The sequence below is a fragment of the Otolemur garnettii genome, unplaced genomic scaffold, assembly GCF_000181295.1.
Source record: "Otolemur garnettii isolate 467f Iridium unplaced genomic scaffold, OtoGar3 scaffold00061, whole genome shotgun sequence".
In the NCBI taxonomy this organism is placed as follows: domain Eukaryota; kingdom Metazoa; phylum Chordata; class Mammalia; order Primates; family Galagidae; genus Otolemur; species Otolemur garnettii.
The window spans coordinates 8,282,654-8,300,423 of record NW_003852456.1 but is presented as its reverse complement, the minus strand read 5'-3'; the positions used below and the strand labels follow the sequence as shown (position 1 = coordinate 8,300,423).

Here is a 17,770-nt window from a genome sequence, read left to right as displayed (position 1 = left end):
GAAACTCTTTCTGTATAGGGGAAGTTTCTGTAAGTAAGCAATAACATGATTCTACATGATGTTTTTACATATGTTAAGTTTTAAATCTAACTTCACACATATATGCATATAACACATATATGTGTCATATATGCACACATATGTTTATATGTGTGCATTTAACAAAAGCTGAATTCTGCCAAGCTTATATTATCATTATATTCATGATTTTTATTCCCTTATTTATTTTGCTTACTATGGATGCTTATTTCTAGCTTATTAGTAAGAACTAAACAAATTTTAAAAGGGTCTGTGAGGAAAGGGGGAACAAACCTGAAACAAACAACTGAGAGATGGAAGAATTTGTTTTTAATAATGTTTTCCTGTTTTATGTGGAAAACAGCCACACTCTGTTTTCATCAAGAATTGGAATAAAAAAGGAGCATACAGTTTAGTGAAGAGAAGTTATTTTAGAAATGAGAGGAATTTAACGTTTTACTGGATTTGGGGGAGCTCCTGAAATCTTATCTATATTCTATATTCAAACAAGATAATGTTACATAGTATGGAGTTTTTAGTCACTATTTGAAAATGGGAAAAATTTAGGTTAGAAAATCTTACTTTATGCAAATAAAATTTGTAATACCTGGTAACCACATGGTTAATATTGAATAAACATTTTCATCATGAATTTTTTATATAAATCCAAACTTAAGAAAAACAATTATGATATTTTTGTGGGTTATCAGTTAAAATGTTACTTCTAATATATTTTTATGTTAAAGTGAATATGAATTCATTTATTAGATTATGCTAGTCTTAACATAAACTTCAATGTCTAAGTTTTTATTCTGCATGAAAAAAGGTATCATCTATAGTTATCGTGTAAGAAATATTTTCAGAAAGTTAGCAGTATGCATTTATGGTAATGAAATTGAAAGGCTTTGCTGAATTCTGGGTTTTGGTCCCTTTATGATTATTGTTAATATAGGTGAAGGTTATATGTCCATAATATTATTTAGCACCTTTAAGTAGAGTCAAAATTGTAGGAAACCATTAATACTGGTGTACTCAGGGAAGACCTTACAGATACTATGCAGTGTGGCTTATAAACTATGAAATAGTACCTTTACTATTAGTAAATATCAGGAAAGGTATTTAGAGTACATTAAAATAATGTAACAGTTACCTAGTTAAATATTAATTTCCATCTAAGGAAAACTATGTGAGGTGATAGATTTGTTAATTAGCCCACTTTAATCTTTGCTCATTGTAAACATATATCAAACATCACATTGTACCCCATAAAGATATAGTTATTTGTCAGTTGAAAACAAATGAAATAATTTTAATGTATCTTGAAACATAAAATGCTTTTTACATATGCCAAGAAATAATCATTGTGCTCTATTAATAACACGTTAATAAGATAAATTATAACATGAGTATTATTATGTACACAATATTCTATTTTCAGTTCTGTTCGAATCTGGGACTATACTCAAGATGCTTGCATAAATGTTCTCAGTGGACATACTGCACCCGTGAGGGGATTAATGTGGAATACTGAGATTCCATATCTACTAATATCTGGTAGCTGGGACTATACCATAAAAGTATGGGACACTCGAGACGGAACTTGTCTGGACACTGTGTCTGATCATGGTGCAGATGTGTATGGTAACGTGTTTTCATGTAGTTGTTATTTGGATAGATTAATGATGCTCATAATTTCTGAGCAATGCTGTATTTTTTAAGAAGTCTTACAGTGTTTCACTTTAAAATAACATTTTTCTCATTATAAAATATATGTGTTTATAACTGAGATATAAAAATACACAGAAGATAGAAAAGAAACCAAAAATTGTCAGACAATAACTATTGTTAGCGCTGTGGGGTCTTTCTCTCCCTTTTTCTCGGCCAGTGTCCCTGTGTTTTTGTACACACACACACACAGGACACATAGACTGATGAACAAATATACATGTATGGCATAGATTTTTATACCTTCCCTTTATCATTACTCCAGAGGTAAGCTGTAGAACAGAAAATCAATAATAGTGTAGATAGATCGATATAACTTACTTAGCCATTCACCTATTCTTGGATACATAGGGCAATGTTTTGTTTTTTTAATATAATACTTAGTTTTTTAATATAATTGAACTCAGTATGGAAAATCTGATTACTTATCTTTTGGACACTTTACTGTCATATTTATTTGTATTTATTCTTACTCTTAAATCTTGATGGGAGGGAGCAGGTGGATTAAGAATGTAAAAATGGGGGTGGTGCCTGTGACTCAAAGGAGTAGGGCACCGGCACCATATGCTGGAGGTGATGGGTTCGAACCCAGTCCCGGCCAAAAAAAAAAACAACAGTGATTTCTTAGAGAAGAAAATCCCAATCCAGCCATTCAGATCCATAAGCTTTATCACAGTGGCCTTTTAGGTAACTCAGTGTGAAAGAGAGAATCCAATTTATTATTAATAATATCAAAATTGAGAGGTACTCAACTCTTTGATCTTGTCACTAGAACTTCAATCTATCCATTAACTTACAGATACTATTAATACATACACATTGAGGTTCCTGTGCTGCTTAACTTTGTGAAATACGATTTTAACATTTTATCCAGGACCATTTGCTTTCCAGTAATAATTCAATTTTATATTGATATTTAAGGAATCTACTCAATACTTTATTACATTCTCATAGTATTTTCCGGTGTTAAATGCAAATAAAAGGTTGACTCTGAGAACCTTTCAGTTATTCACAAGACTGCTTCATAACTTCAATTCTGTAGAAGTGTTAAGAGGTACATATAAATAAAAGCTATTTTTCAATGTCTACTTTAGTTAAAATAGATTCATCTTTTCCACCAGGTTTAACATGCCACCCACGTCGGCCCTTCACTATGGCCTCTTGCTCCCGGGATTCTACAGTGAGACTCTGGTCATTAACACCTTTGATCGCTCCTTTACAAATAAATATTCTGGCAGAAAGACCTTGGGAAGACATTATCGGGAACACTGGTATTGAACGTATGCATGTATCAGATTTTATTTTTAAGTAATGATTTGTAAGAAATCTTTTCTCACTGAATTGTGTCTGTTCTTCAGACTGTGCTATGGAACCAAGCACTCCTCCTCTGCTGTGTGGTAAAGTGTCAAGGGACATTAGGCAAGAAGTGGAAACGCCAACTGGTAATCCTCGAGCAAAAAAGCTAAGGTGGTTTTCAGAATGTTTATCAGTAAGTATTCTAGGAAGCAAGTCTGAACATCTTCCCTTGAACAAAATGAATCATTACAATAATTGTCATTACGCTGTCACATATTCACATGCACCATCCTGATTCAGTGGGTCCCTCTGAATATAATCTGTCCATCATAAGAAAGCAAATGTAAAACAAGAAATACTCTATAGTTACTTCATTAATTTTTTAATTTAAGTAAAGATGCAGAATGCTGTGAGGTCTTTTATTCACTAGTGTATCTTTGATTGTTATGTATCATCATTTTAGCCTCCAGGTGGCAGTGACAATTTATGGAACTTGGTTGCTGTGATAAAAGGGCAAGATGATAGCTTACTCCCTCAGAACTACTGCAAAGGAATAATGCATTCAAGACATCTGATTAAATTTAGAACAGTGAGTACAGTATGCAGATATGATATGCTTAAGCAAATTTTTGCCTTTTTACTATTAAAGTATAAACATGACGTGAGAAACAGTATAATTGAGGAGATAAATCTTTGGTAAAACCAATCATAAGGGTAAGAATTATTTGAGAACAGATTAAGGTACCTAACATGTTTCATAGACTGAACCTAATGAACTTCTTTAAAGGTCACTCAGAACCCCTGGGAAGGCTTTAATTTTTACCCTCTTACCAGATGGTTCTGACACAGGGGTTACTTTAATTTTAATCTTAGAGGGCCTGATAGGCTGTATGCTGGAACATATTTTATTAAAACTGAACATAATATAGCTCATAATGGATTTCCATGCAAAACTATTAGCTATACCTGAATATCAAGTAATATTCAGCACTAATAACAAAACCCATCCTAGCACCAGAAAGAAGAAATTGCTTATATATTATCTGAAATATCAATAGTCAACTGTTAGAACATGGAAGAGATTCTGCCAGGAATGTGGCTATAATGGTCACATATGACAGCTATTTATAAAAAAGCACTTTAATCATAAACTGCTAATGACTGTCATAGCAAACCCTAATGACTGTCATAGCAAACTCTTTTTTTTTTTTGAGACAGAGCCTCAAGCTGTCCCCCTGGGTAGAGTGCCGTGGCATTACAGCTCACAGCAACCTCCAACTCCTGGGCTCAAGCGAGTCTCCTGCCTCTACCTCCCAAGTAGCTGGGACCACAGGCGCCCGCCACAACGCCCGGCTATTTTTTGGTTGCAGCTGTCATTGTTGTTTGGCGGGTCCGGGCTAGGGATTCGAACCCGCCACCTTAGGTGTACGTGGCTGGCGCCTTAGCCGGTTGAGCTATAGGCGCCGAGCCATAGCAAACTCTTTTGATAGTATAGGAGCCAATTAAAGTGAGCCAGTAACTCCTCACTTTTACTATGTACACATGTACACGACTTAATCACTGCTGTGTGGCCTATGGACTTCTATGGAACCTCAGCAGCTGGAGGGTGCTGAGAACAAAGGGATTCAATCTCTTCCCTTCATCCTCCCCAATACACCAAAACATTACATTAAGGAGGTGCCATATTGTATAGAAAACATTAAATTTAAGGAGGTGCCATATTGTATAGAAAACATTACCTTTAAGCAGGTGCCATATTGTATAGAAAACATTACCTTTAAGGAGGTGTCATGTTTGTTTAAGGAGGTGTCATATTGTATAGATAAAAGTACTGTTCTTTAGGTGTGTAGTTTCCTTAGCTGTATATTTGTGAAATATATATCCATGTAATGTTTTTATGATCATCAGTTACCACCAGCTCTGGTAAAGCAAAATTTTTAAATTTTGTTTTCTTTTGAACCAGTCTGAAGCCCAAGAACTAACAACTGTCAAGATGTCTAAATTTGGCAGTGGCATTGGCGTACCAACTAAGGAGGAGAGACTGAAGGAAGCTGCAGAGATACACCTGAGACTGGGACAGATTCAGAGATACTGTGAACTCATGGTTGAACTTGGAGAGGTGATGTGCTAGCAAAGTAAAATCAATGAGCTTACTGTGATAGTCTACGTAATTAGGATATACTTAATTCTAGGTATTAAAAACAGGAAGCTTTTTTTATAAGCTTTATAAATAATAAATTTATAAATAATTTATTTATTATTTATAAATAATAAAAAATGAAACTTATTCTTTTCTCAGATCTTAGTAGTTCTCTGCCAATCTGGTATTAAGTGTATACCCTACAACAGTAGTTATCAAAGTGAGGGCTTTTTGAAGAAGCCTTACTGCGTTTCAGGCTACTAGTGTCATTGTCACTTAGGACCCCGTTACACATGCATGTCCCACCCACACCTCCAAAATCAGAAACTTTGGGGTGGGGAGCCCAGCCATCTATGCTTTTATAAGCCCTCTTGGTTATAAAAATGGTGGGATGGATTTTCTCTGCTAAATAATGAAATTTTATATATATTATTTTAAAATTTATTAAGACACATGTAGGAAGGGACTTCAGAAAATTTGTGGAGAAGTGAAATTAAAAGACAAAAACAAAAGCTATTTCTCAATGTCAGTTCCATCAAGTTCAAGATACTTTTGTAAGGGATGATACCAGCCATTTAGACCTTCCCTAAAGAACCAACAGTCTTGGGAATTGAACTGTGTCAATGCAGTCTTTTTTTACATTTTTAAGTGAAGAAAAATGGGTTCCCTTTAAAGATTTTTTTTAGGTTAGGAAAGAAAAGGAAGTCAGATGGAGCCAATTCAGGACTGTAAGATGAGTGGCTAATGATTTCCTATTAAACTCACAAAGAATTGCCCTTGTTTGATGAGAAATGAACAAGAACATTGTGGTGGGGGGAAGGAATCTCTGGTGAAACTTTTCTGGTTGTTTTGATGGTAAAGCTTTGGATTTCTTTGCCAAAATGTGTGTAACAAGCAGATGTTATTCTTTGGCCCTGCAAAAAGTCAACAAGCAAAATTCCTTGAACATTCCAGTAAACTGTGCCGTGGACTTTGCTCTGAGTAGCCATTGCTTTGATTGTGCTTTGTCTTCAGGATTCTACTGCTAAAGATGTGTTTCATCTCCTGTTACAATTCTTTGAAGAAATGCTTCTGGGTCTTTATTTTACTTTTTTAAAACTCCCACTGAAAGCTATACTCTGTGTACAGCTGATGGGGACACAATTTTGTCACCTATCAAACAGAAAGTTTGCTCATCTTTAATTTTTCAGTCATAATTGTATAACTGGAACCAAGTGAAGTGGTCTATGGTGTTGCAGTTGGTTGTGCTGTTATTCGCCAGGCCTCTTCAGTTAAGGCATGAACAGGGGAAATTTTTTCCTCACTGCTGCTGTGGGCTTCATCTTGCACATCAAACTGTTCCTTAAAATGAGTTATCCATCTGTAAATTGCTGATTTCTTTGGGGTAGTGTCCCCATATACTTTTTGTAAAGCATCAGTGATTTCACTGTTCTTCCATCCACATTTCACCATGATAATTTGATATTTCTTCCTATTCCAGTTTTAACAGAGTTCATGTTGCTACGATAGGGGCTTTTTTCAAACTGATGTCCTACCCTCCTTAGTGCCTCCAACTAGATCCTATTCAGACATGTTATATATAACAAGTTAGTATGAGTTTATTTTGGTGCAAAAGTTTTTTTTTTTGAAATCCATGCAACTTTGTATGGAATTTAGACTGTATGGAATACATGAGATAGAATACAAAAGTATTCTTTAAAATCAAAAAGGTCTAAAATCTCTGCCATGTAAATATGAATTAATCAAAAAGTTTTTAAGAATTACACAATACAATCAAAATAGATATGCTTCTGTTCTTCCCACTTTCTGTTCTAGTGGGACAAAGCCCTGTCAATCGCACCAGGGGTCTCTGTGAAATACTGGAAGAAGTTAATGCAGAGGTAAGGCAGAAAGTGTATTTTCAAAGATATTTTAAAATCACATATTAAGGCTCAGCGCCTGTGGCTCAAGAGGCTAAGGCACCAGCCACATACACCTAAGGTGGCAGGTTCGAATCCAGCCCGGGTCCACCAAACAACAATGATGGCTGCAACCAAAAAAAAAATAATAATAATAGCCAGGCGTTGTGGTGGGCGCCTGTGGTCCCATCTACTTGGGAGGCAGAGGCAGGAGACTCGCTTGAGCCCAGGAGTTGGAGGTTGCTGGGAGCTGTGATGCCACAGCACTCTACCTAGGGGGACAGCTTGAGACTCTGTCTCAAAAAAAAAAAATCACATATTAATTTAGAAGCCGTATATAAATAAAAACAGAAGTAGCTTGTGGTATTTCTGTATTCTTATATTGTCTTTTGTATCTACTAATACAATAAGTTAAATGAATCTGTTAGGGTCATCATTTTGGTGTTTTTATATTTTCCCATGTCAGTGGGGAAAGGACAGATCAGACATACTCACTGATTAATATATTACCATTTAAATATAAGTAGTAAGATATTTGAATGTTACCTAAAGTTCATAAAATACTATTTTGTAAACTTCTCCTTGCAGGCATTAATTTCTGCCATTTCCTCCACATGTATATAAGGGAGGTGCTGATGATAAAGAAGGGTGCAGAGTGAGAGATGCAGAGAAGCAGAGACTTTTCTAAAAGTGATTGCCAGCAGGCTTTACGCAGTCTGCTACAACTTGTAGCTGTGCTTTCAGAAAATCTCAGTCCAACTAAAATCCTTGAAATTGGTATTAAAAAAAAACTGTCCTTATTTTATTAGGAGAGCTGACCAGTTAATTGAGGAAGATAAGGATGACGTCATTCCGTACTGCATAGCCATTGGGGATGTGAAGAAACTAGTCAGCTTCTTTACATCCCGAGGTCAGCTTAAGGAAGCTCTGCTTGTCACACAGGTATAACCACACAGCCGTGTGCATGGGTGGGGGTGGGGGTGGGGGTGGGAGACTGTGTTGGTTGGCTTTTCCTCACAAGTCACAGCTGGCTTGGCTTCTGCCCACCTCCCAGGCCTTGTCTCCCAACATTTCAGTCATACCGTGTATACTCAGATCAGATGGAACTTTAGATTTTTAAATATATAAGCGTGTTTCCAAACTCTGAACTTTTCACAGGCTGCGGAATGTTACATGCTGTACATTCAAACAACTTTGTTTAGCGGTCATTTTCTCAAAAGTTTATTTTGGTACTCGCAATGGAATTAACATTTTATTTTTTTTCAGTTTTTATAGTTATAATATCAATTTCAATTACAATTTGTATACTTTGCTCAAAATAATATGCGGGGGAAATCTATCCCTGCATGTCTTCCAAGCTCTCTGCCATGGTACTTCCTTGGGACTGAGAAGTTCTGCTCTTGGAGGATTTGTTAAAACTCTGACCTTTTGCTTAAAACTCAGGGCCAAAGAGAATGATTAAGAGCCACTTAGGATTAGAGCTGACCCCTGTGCCTGGCTGTATGGCTGTAGGCCTTTTATTCTGCTCACTATAGGTGGCCAAAACATCAGAGATGGGGTTTCTGTGATCAGCCACATAGTGGGTGTCATTTACTTTCATCTTGATCACCTTGTAATCCTTAAATTCTTGGTTCCTGAGGTCAAGTCCACAACTTACCTTCTAGTCAGTTTGCCCAGCCTTCAGTATTGGTTGATATATTAAGTTATTTTCTCTTTAAGAGAAGAAATTGAACTGGGGGACACAATGTCCTTCCTCCACATGGGAAGAAAATAAAAATCTCCTTTCCAACAGCTTTGGAAAAAAACAATCAAAAACACATGCTGAAATCAGTTATTAACAATTAGCTCAATGTTAATTAAATATTTAATTAAATTCTAGGCTGCATTTGAGGGAAATATGCAAACCATACATGTTTCTGCACCAAAAGGAGCTTCATGTTCTGGTGATGCCTACAAGGAAGACTTTAATGAGTGAGTGCTTTATTCTTTGTTTGGGGTCAGTATTTTTTATGGTTGGTTTCTTTTTAGGAGTTTCTGAGAGGTTACATACCAGAAAGGGTTGGTCTTCCCTTGTATCCTGAGGACTTGGCTGGCTTCTGTCCTCACCTGCATCTCCCACCAGGATCTAGTTCCACGACTGCACCCGTCCCTAGATGGAGGGGGAAATGCGAGGTGTAGAAACAGTCTGCACACTTTCTATGCAGCTTTCAGAGAAGCAAAACGCATTTCAGTAGAGACAGTGCAAATGAGGCACCTGAAAACTTAAAAACTCATCACACCTGTTGGAGAGGAGCATCTGAAAAGAAGGTGGGCTGCTGAGGGATGTTTCCCTGCACAGTCAGCAGGCAGGACATGGTGCGGTACCCTTCACAGCCCCACGACCACAGGATTAGTGTCTAGAATAAGATTTAGTGCTCGTTTAAGGAAGAAATCCAAAGAGTTATCTTTAAAAAGAATTTGAAATTAGAATTTTTGGCTTTTTTATCCTTTTTAAAACTGATAGTGTATTTTCTCTGACCCCTTCTATTGACTCCTATTGTTAGCTTAAAAAATGGGATATTTAAACTTTTAAGATACTCATCACATAGAAAATAATCATGACATGTTAAACAAGTAATGTGTTGGGAATAACATATTCTTTTCTTTTATTGTTACTTTTTTTTTTTTTTTGAGACAGTCTTCCTCTGTCTCTCTGGCTAGAGTGCTGTGACATCACAACTCACAGCAACCTCAAACTCTTGGGCTCAAGCGATCCTCCTGCCTCAGCCTCCTGAGTAGCTGGGACTATAGGTGCCCACCACCATGCCCAGCTAGTTTTCCTATTCTTAGTAGAGATGAAGACTCATTCTTGCTCAGGCTGGTCTTAAACTCCTGAGCTCAGGCGATCTATTCACCTCAGTCTCCCACAGTGCTGGGATTATAGGTGTTAGATACCACACCAGGCCTCTTTTCTGGATCTTTGCTGCTATTCTCTGCCATTCCTCAACTTGGCATCTTAAAGATCTAATATACCCTTGCCATATTTTTGACGCCACCTGAATTTTGAAAAATTTTAGTTCAACTCATTTCTCCAAGGTTAACTGCCCTTTAGCTGAATGCATCTAGTGCATGATGATAAATTCTGAAAGGTAGGTTTCTCATCTGATAGTTGTGGAGATGAGGAGATCATATACTTGGAAAGCCTGCTTTCCTGATTTTTTGTTTTCAAAAAATGAGGCTTTGTACATGAATCAAGGATGTCAAGTTAAATCTTATTTCGTCCCGTAATCATTCTTACAAAAGGGCATTGGTTCACTTTTAATATGAAATTCTTGTGTTTAAATAGAATATATGCCTTTTTTTTCTTTCTAGACTCCTGTACAAAGTCAGCAAAGAGCTGGCAGAATGGTATTTTCAAGATGGTCGGGCAGTGCTAGCTGCATGTTGCCATCTAGCTGTGGATAATATTGAGGTACAATATTTCAGATGGTTTATGCCAATGGCAAGCTCTGTAGATGTGTCCTTGTGTCTGAGGGGAAAAGATACAGTGACTGTATGAGGTCTGATTTTACAGCGAATTAGCATATATAAACTCTACAGACTATGAGCCTTTAGTTTTAGTTTTATCACAAGATACATATTTGTAACAATCTTAAACATTACATCATCTGTGAGAAGTAGCAGTGCTGTAAAGGGAAAAATCTCTGGACAAAAATATCTGAGTCTGAGTCCTGTTTCTGCCACATACTGACTTTAAGCATGTCACTTAACCTAGTAGAGTTTCCAGTGTCCTCTAAAATAAAAAATATGAATATTTGCCTTACATTTCAAATGTAGTTGTTAGGACTTCAAAAACTAATACAAATGAAAGCACTTATTTCTAAATGTACTTTGATATATTCTTTACATGGTGTTTTTTGTTTGCTTGTTTGTTTGTTTGGAGATAATTTCACTTTGTTGCCCCTGACTAAAGTGTCGTGGCATCATCATAGCTCATAGCAATCTCAAACTCCTGGGCTCAAGTAATCCTCCTGCCTCAGCCTCCCATGTAGCTGGGATTATAGGCACTCACCGCAATGCCCAGCTCATCCTTTTTTTTTTTTTTTTTTTAAGTAGAAACAGAGTCTCACTCTTGCTCAGGCTAGTGTCAAATACCTGTACTCAGCTTATCTACACACCTCAGCCTCCCAAAGTGCTGGGTATACATGTATAAGTCACTGTGCCTGATCACAATAAGGAAAATATTAAATAAATTCTTAGATATATCAGTTTTAGAGAACAATTGATAATTGCTGTAATTCTTGAAGAAGTCTTTTAAAATTTACATTTTTGTTCTGCTAGGGAGACTGAAGAACATATTAAGGAAGTAGAGTGGGATTAATTAAAAAAGTAAGACTAAGGTTCTAAACTCTTAAATTCTGTCCTCATGAAGTTTTTTATATGTTTCATTATCAACTTTTCCATCTGAAAATTGCAATTATTCTTATAATGGGACTTTATAGAAATATTGCAATCAATATTTTATAAGAATAATTGATTTATAGGTTAATGCTACTTTATCTACTTTGTGAGCTTGGAGGGGAATGATGATCCTACCCAGCATCTATGCAACTGAAGAAATTATTTTCTTATTGAGCAAGCTTGCTATGGCATACCTGGTTCGCGGAAATGAACTGGAGTTGGCTGTCTGTGTGGGCACGGTACTGGGCGAGTCTGCAGCTCCAACAACCCACTATGCCCTAGAATTACTGGCAAGAAAATGCATGATGATTCCAATATGGTAAGAATTGTAAAAATCCTAAAAATAATTGTATAGAGATAGAGCACATGTTTTAAAAGCATTGCAAATTCCATTTGATAAGATGTGTTTTGGGAGAATATAAGTTCTCTTTTTTTATAAAGAATAAGATTGTGGGAGGAAATGGTGATGAGGAAATGAAGTATCATGGTTACATACTGAATCTACCATAAGCCATTCTGTAGCCCAGTTGTAAGTCTGGAAAGTTTCTAGCACCTAAAAGTATCATGAGACAACACGTGCACTTTTCACGTCTTAAAATCCTGCATATACCCAAGGGCTGTCCTGAAAATATCCAGCCATGTAAAATGAAAAGTAGCATCAATTATGGTTCCATCTCTCGTATACTTACTTTTGTCTAATCTTGTGTCCTAGTTCAGGCTTGAAAAATAAAGTCACTTTTCTAATGAAAGCAATAACAAAGATGGTTTAGCTTGAGACTGGAAACTGGCCTTCTCTCTTGACTCTGGAAATAGCCTAAGAGGCAGACCCTGAGAATCTCCTGTGATAGCCTGGAGCTCCAGATCAAAGTAAAGATAGCTAGCGTCTGCAGAGCTCTGTTCTTAGGCCAGAGAATACATCATATGGAAGCATCTTTACAAAAGATGTGATTCTGTTATTTAATAGATATTTGGAGTTTTTGTTTTGTTTGTTTGTTTGAGACAGAGTCTCACCCTGTCACTCTAGGTAGAGTGTCATGGCATCATAGCTCACAGCAACCTCAAACTCTTAGGCTTGAATAATCCTCTTGCCTCAGCCTCCCAAATAGCTGGGACTACACGTGGACCTCCCTACCAAGCCCAGCTAGATTTTCTCTTTTTAGTAGAGATGAGTCTTACTCTTGCTCAGGCTGGTCTTGAACTCTTGATCTCAAGCAGTTCTTCTGCCTCAGCCTCCTAAAGTGATGTGAGCCACTGCACTCAGCCATTTAGTAGATATTTGTTAAAAAAAAAAAAAAAAAAAAAAGATGATTTTAGATTTTTATCTTCTCTTTCCTTGAGACCTCAAAAAATTTCTAAATAAACTTGTTACTCAGAATGTTGACCTCTCTTCATAATACATCCTTGAGATGGAGCTATATAGATGGCTAACTTCTGAACATTCCAAGTGTTAACAATAGTGATTAATAACAATGTCAGCCAGCTAACACCTCTATACTGCCTACTCTGTGCCAAGCACTGCTTTACCATAAAACCTCAGTAGGTCCCCTGAGGTAGGTTTTAATTTGACTGAGGTCTCAGTAAGTTTTAGAGCCAAGATTGAAACGTACATAAACTGGCTGTAAAATTTCAGCTCTTAGCTACTACAGTATGTAGGTTGAGTATTTCTAATCCAAAAATCTGAAGTACTCTAAAATTCAAAACTTTCTGTGTGTCGGCATGTCGCCACAAGTGGAAAATTGCACGTGTAAATACTTAACATATAACTTGTTTCATGCAAAAAATTATTTCAAATATTATATAAAACTCTCTTCGTTATATTTTTACAAGGTGTATATGCATATAAATGAATTTTATGTTCAGACTTGGGTCTCATCCCATGATATCTCGTTATATATGGAAGTATTCCAAAGTCTGAAAAAAAAAAATCTAGAATCTGAAACACTTCTGGTCCCAAGCATTTCAGATAAGGGAGATACAACCTGTACCACCTCCTTATCTGAGGCTAGCTCAGAAAAAGAACAATACTGTACATAGTCCTTTTTTGTCTGAATCTGAAGGCTTTAAGGATCTCAAAGTTGTTCTCATTTTTATACATACCTTTTTATAGAGCTTCCTCCCCCTCACCAAAACGTGGTAGCATCCCACCATCAATCCTAGATTTTAAATATATTTAATGCTGACCATCTTCTGAGAGTATCCAGTTATCACTCTGTCAAGAACCTTCATGGTCAATTATAGAGTAACTAGGACTTGCCTTAGATCCATCTCAAAGCATGAAATGTAATGCAAATTATTCCCAGATGTGGCTGCCTCCATGTAAAAGTTACCGTCTATCTAAATAAAATGTGGTTTGCTTTTAAAAAGTGAGGGTTAAAAGTAGCAAAACATAAATGCTGTATATAGTTCACTCTTGAGCAATACCAGTGCAGTAGGAAATCCAAGTCTCACTCTGTCACCCAGGTCAGAGTGGTATGGCATCATCACAGCTCACAACAACCTCAAACTCCTGGCCTCGGTGATCCTCCTGCCTCAGCCTCCCAAATAGCTGGGACTACAGGTGCCCACCACAACACCTGACTAATTTCTCTATTTTTAGTAGAGATAGAGTCTCGCTTCTGCTGAGGCTGGTCTCCAACTCCTAAACTCAAGGTATCCTCCCTCCTCAACCTCCCAGAGTACTGGGATTATGAGCTTGAGTGAGCCACCTCACTGGCCCCAAGTATGACTTTTGAATCCCTCAAAACTTAGCTCTTAATAGCCTGTTGTTCACCAGAAGCCTTACTGATAGCGTGAAACATCAATTAACACAGATTTTGAATGTTATATGTACTCTTACAATAAAGTAAACTAGAGAAAAGAAAATACTACTGAGAAAAATCATAAGGAATAGAAAATATATTTACTTCCCATAAGTGGAAGTGGACCATAGTAAAGGCCTTGCTCTCATTATCTTTATATTGAGTAGGCTGGGGAGGAGGAGGGGTAGAGGAGTCGGTCTTGCTGTTGCTGGGGTGGCAGAGACGGAAGAAAATCTGCATGTAACTGGAGCCTGTGTTTTTCAAGGATCCACTAGAAACGTTAATAAATTAAAATGATGTTTTAAAACCTTTCTATCTGTTGTATATTTTTAATAAAAAACCAAATTTCTATATTCTTATAACTTCTATCTTAGAGCGCTTCCTCTGTATACCCATAGACATGTACACTAGAAACCAGGAAAATATTCACATTCTAATAACGTGATCAGGTTTATTTCCAGGAGAAATTTGTAATCCTTATGACCATCAGAAGAGCACTACAGGTTAGAAGGCAAAAGGCTACTTAACTTTAAAAGTATGTTTATAATCTTATAAACCACAAATATTTCATGTTCTTTACTGATAAAAGTTTACCTCTCTATTAAATTCATTATATGGTCATGGTATTCATATTTAATATTTTCTTTTTAGCTTTCCCTCTGTTGGATACAGGTAATATCTATTTTTGTTTATTTTATTTATTTATTTATTTTTAAATCGAGCCCGAGAAAGGCTTGAACTCACAACCCCTGGTTTGCAGGGTCAGCCCTCTAACCACTCAGGCTATAGCACCCAGCTTCTGCTTTTATTTGAAAACATGTTTATTAAAACTTTATAAAGTATTGTATTTTGTTATTTGCGTATCTTCTCTATATTAACAAAGAATCATTAATCATTTTCACTTTGTTTTGTGATATACCAATTCATATATATAATTAAAGCACATAAAACCTAACTACAAAGTAATGAGAACCGTTTCTATAAGCTAGGACAAAATCACCAATGATTTTATACTTAAAACTTGTACAATAAATGAACTGTAGCTTTCTACCATTACCCAATGATAGCTAACTCAGCTAAGCAAAATAAAATGCCTGTTCTAATGTTGAAATTTAAGAATTTAGGTCATTTGGTTATTCTGTATCATTTTATACATATATATGTATATACATACATACTTTCCCCCATTTGTGTAGTGATTCTTTTAAAGGGTGAATTAGATTAAATATTGAATATCATTAGCTGATCTTGCTATAAATTTTCACTATACCAGGATATAATTCTAGATTAAAGAAGTCAGATTTTATTTGTAATTCATGGAAGTTTAGATAGTATTTTAACACAGCTATCTTATACACAGTAAAAGCAAATTAAGACGTCTGTATTTTCATGGACATTATTTAAAATTGCTATGAAATTTTGGTGTCAGAAAACACACAACATCATGCATACTTTCTAGCAACAACACCTACTCCAATTTGGAACTTGTAATAACATTCAAAGATTTATCTGCACAACGTAATGGAAAGTCTGGCCCTTTTGGAAGATGTTATGTTTAATTATTAAGTGGCTAAGGAAAAATAATGTGAAAGATCATTGTACTATTTTAGCAATTCTCTATTGACATCATCTAGAAAATTATTTATTAATAGCATGTTGAATTATTAAAATATTTTATGACAACTTTTATGATACTTCTCTAATATTTTTCTTATTCTAAAATCCTTAAGTGAGCCTAATTTAAAATCCTAATAGTTTGTGATATGTGTATGGGGGGTTGTATTTTAGAATATTTATTATATGGAAAAAGAGAGCCCCCAAATTATTTTTTTTAATAAGCAGAAAATATAAGACTTTCAACTGCTGGGTGGCAAAGTAAGAATTTTTTTTAAATTTTTGATCCTTCAACGTAACAGCAGGATAGTTTAAAATTTAACATGTTACTTATTTTATTGCTTTGTTTACAGTAAATTAAGCAACCTTTATATATATAAAATAGCATATATACAAAGTTATTAATTTTACTATTTTTTATAATAGTAAAAGATTAGAAATCATCTAAATATCCATCAATAGAGAAGACACATTATGATATATCAGTACAATGAAATGTTATATAGAAATGCTAAAAAATAATAGAATAGGTAGAGTGTGCTACTAATTATGTAGGAAATGGGGGTGGGTTGGGGAATGTGTAAATGCATTTGGTTGTATATGTTAATATAACTCTAGGATGTCACTTAAAAAAAAAACAACCCAACACTGCCTATGGAAAAACAAATGGGGGTGGATGAGGCCAAGAGAGGAGAGAAACTTTTCAATAAATATTCTTTCATGTTTTCTGACATTTCAGCCATTGCAAATGTATAACTTATTCCGAGGTCAAAATAAATAACATTTTAAAGTAAAACATACATATATAAGATTATTTTAAAAGAAATGAATATTTGCAAAAGTGTATTGCTCACTGTCTAGGTTTTATATATAATTACACAGATAAAACCAATTTATAAAGGAACTACTTTAATTATACATAATCTTTAATATGAGCCCCAATGAGTTACATTGCATGTAGCAATCTTAAGAGTTAATTTCATCCCCAATTTTTGGTATTGTTTCAGGTTAATTTGAGGATACAAAAAATTAGGTTAAAATGTTTGCATTTGTAGGAGAGTTCCTCTTAAAATTATGTGTTGCCCCCAGAGGTGTGCCATCCACCCTAACATAGTGCCCGTCAAGTGGGAGCACACCCATTGCCCTCCTTTCTCTCCTCTCTCCACGCTCTCATTACCCTGCCCCCCACCTTGAATTGATATGAGTTTATCCCCAAATTTTTAAAATACCATTTTTGTTTGACACCAGAGGTTGCAAATTATCTGTATTCCTATTATATATTCATTATATTCTTGGTTAAGTATGTCTCAAGTTTTTAAAAGTAATTGATTCCCATAAATGAACAAAGTAGGCTTTACCAGTCTTCATAAAAGATGAAGTAGAGTTTACTCTCAGACGCCCCCAGCTCATAGCTTTATAAATTCTGATTTGAAGTCTCACTTATTTAAAAGTTATGCTGAATGCCTATATATCAATTTTTTAAAACTGAATTTTATCTTGAATCACTAAAAATTAGGTGTTTTCTTCCGTTATAATGCATGCAACCAAGACTTCTCACCTAGTGATCTGCAAAGATTTTATAGAAAATATTTTAATGTAAAGTTGCAAACTCTGTACCATTTTATATTTTCAAAAGCCTTAACTGATTTATTATGATAATTGAATCTTTTAAAAGTATATATGCAAACTACATTTCTATTTTTGATTCTAATCTAAAATTTAAGTAATATGCAGAATTCCTAAAATGCTAAATTTAAAATAGGTCAGCATTATACTCAATTCAGTGAGTTGGCCAATACAATTTTCCATTGTTGACAAGCATAACAAAAAGTGATGAATTA

General features: G+C 35.4%; 1 protein-coding gene across 1 annotated transcript in view; it reads left to right on the top strand.

Annotated features, from left to right (window-relative positions):
• The window catches only part of WDR17 (WD repeat domain 17), a 64,086-nt gene that overhangs the window by 35,707 nt on the left and 10,609 nt on the right, over nucleotides 1–17,770 (top strand). The window contains exons 12-21 of the mRNA XM_023514916.1: nucleotides 1,457–1,659; nucleotides 2,865–3,014; nucleotides 3,102–3,232; nucleotides 3,503–3,628; nucleotides 5,003–5,158; nucleotides 6,995–7,059; nucleotides 7,887–8,019; nucleotides 8,957–9,048; nucleotides 10,429–10,528; nucleotides 11,697–11,836. Coding sequence (XP_023370684.1) covers nucleotides 1,457–1,659; nucleotides 2,865–3,014; nucleotides 3,102–3,232; nucleotides 3,503–3,628; nucleotides 5,003–5,158; nucleotides 6,995–7,059; nucleotides 7,887–8,019; nucleotides 8,957–9,048; nucleotides 10,429–10,528; nucleotides 11,697–11,836 — 1,296 coding nt within the window. The remainder of the gene's footprint in view (nucleotides 1–1,456; nucleotides 1,660–2,864; nucleotides 3,015–3,101; nucleotides 3,233–3,502; nucleotides 3,629–5,002; nucleotides 5,159–6,994; nucleotides 7,060–7,886; nucleotides 8,020–8,956; nucleotides 9,049–10,428; nucleotides 10,529–11,696; nucleotides 11,837–17,770) is intronic.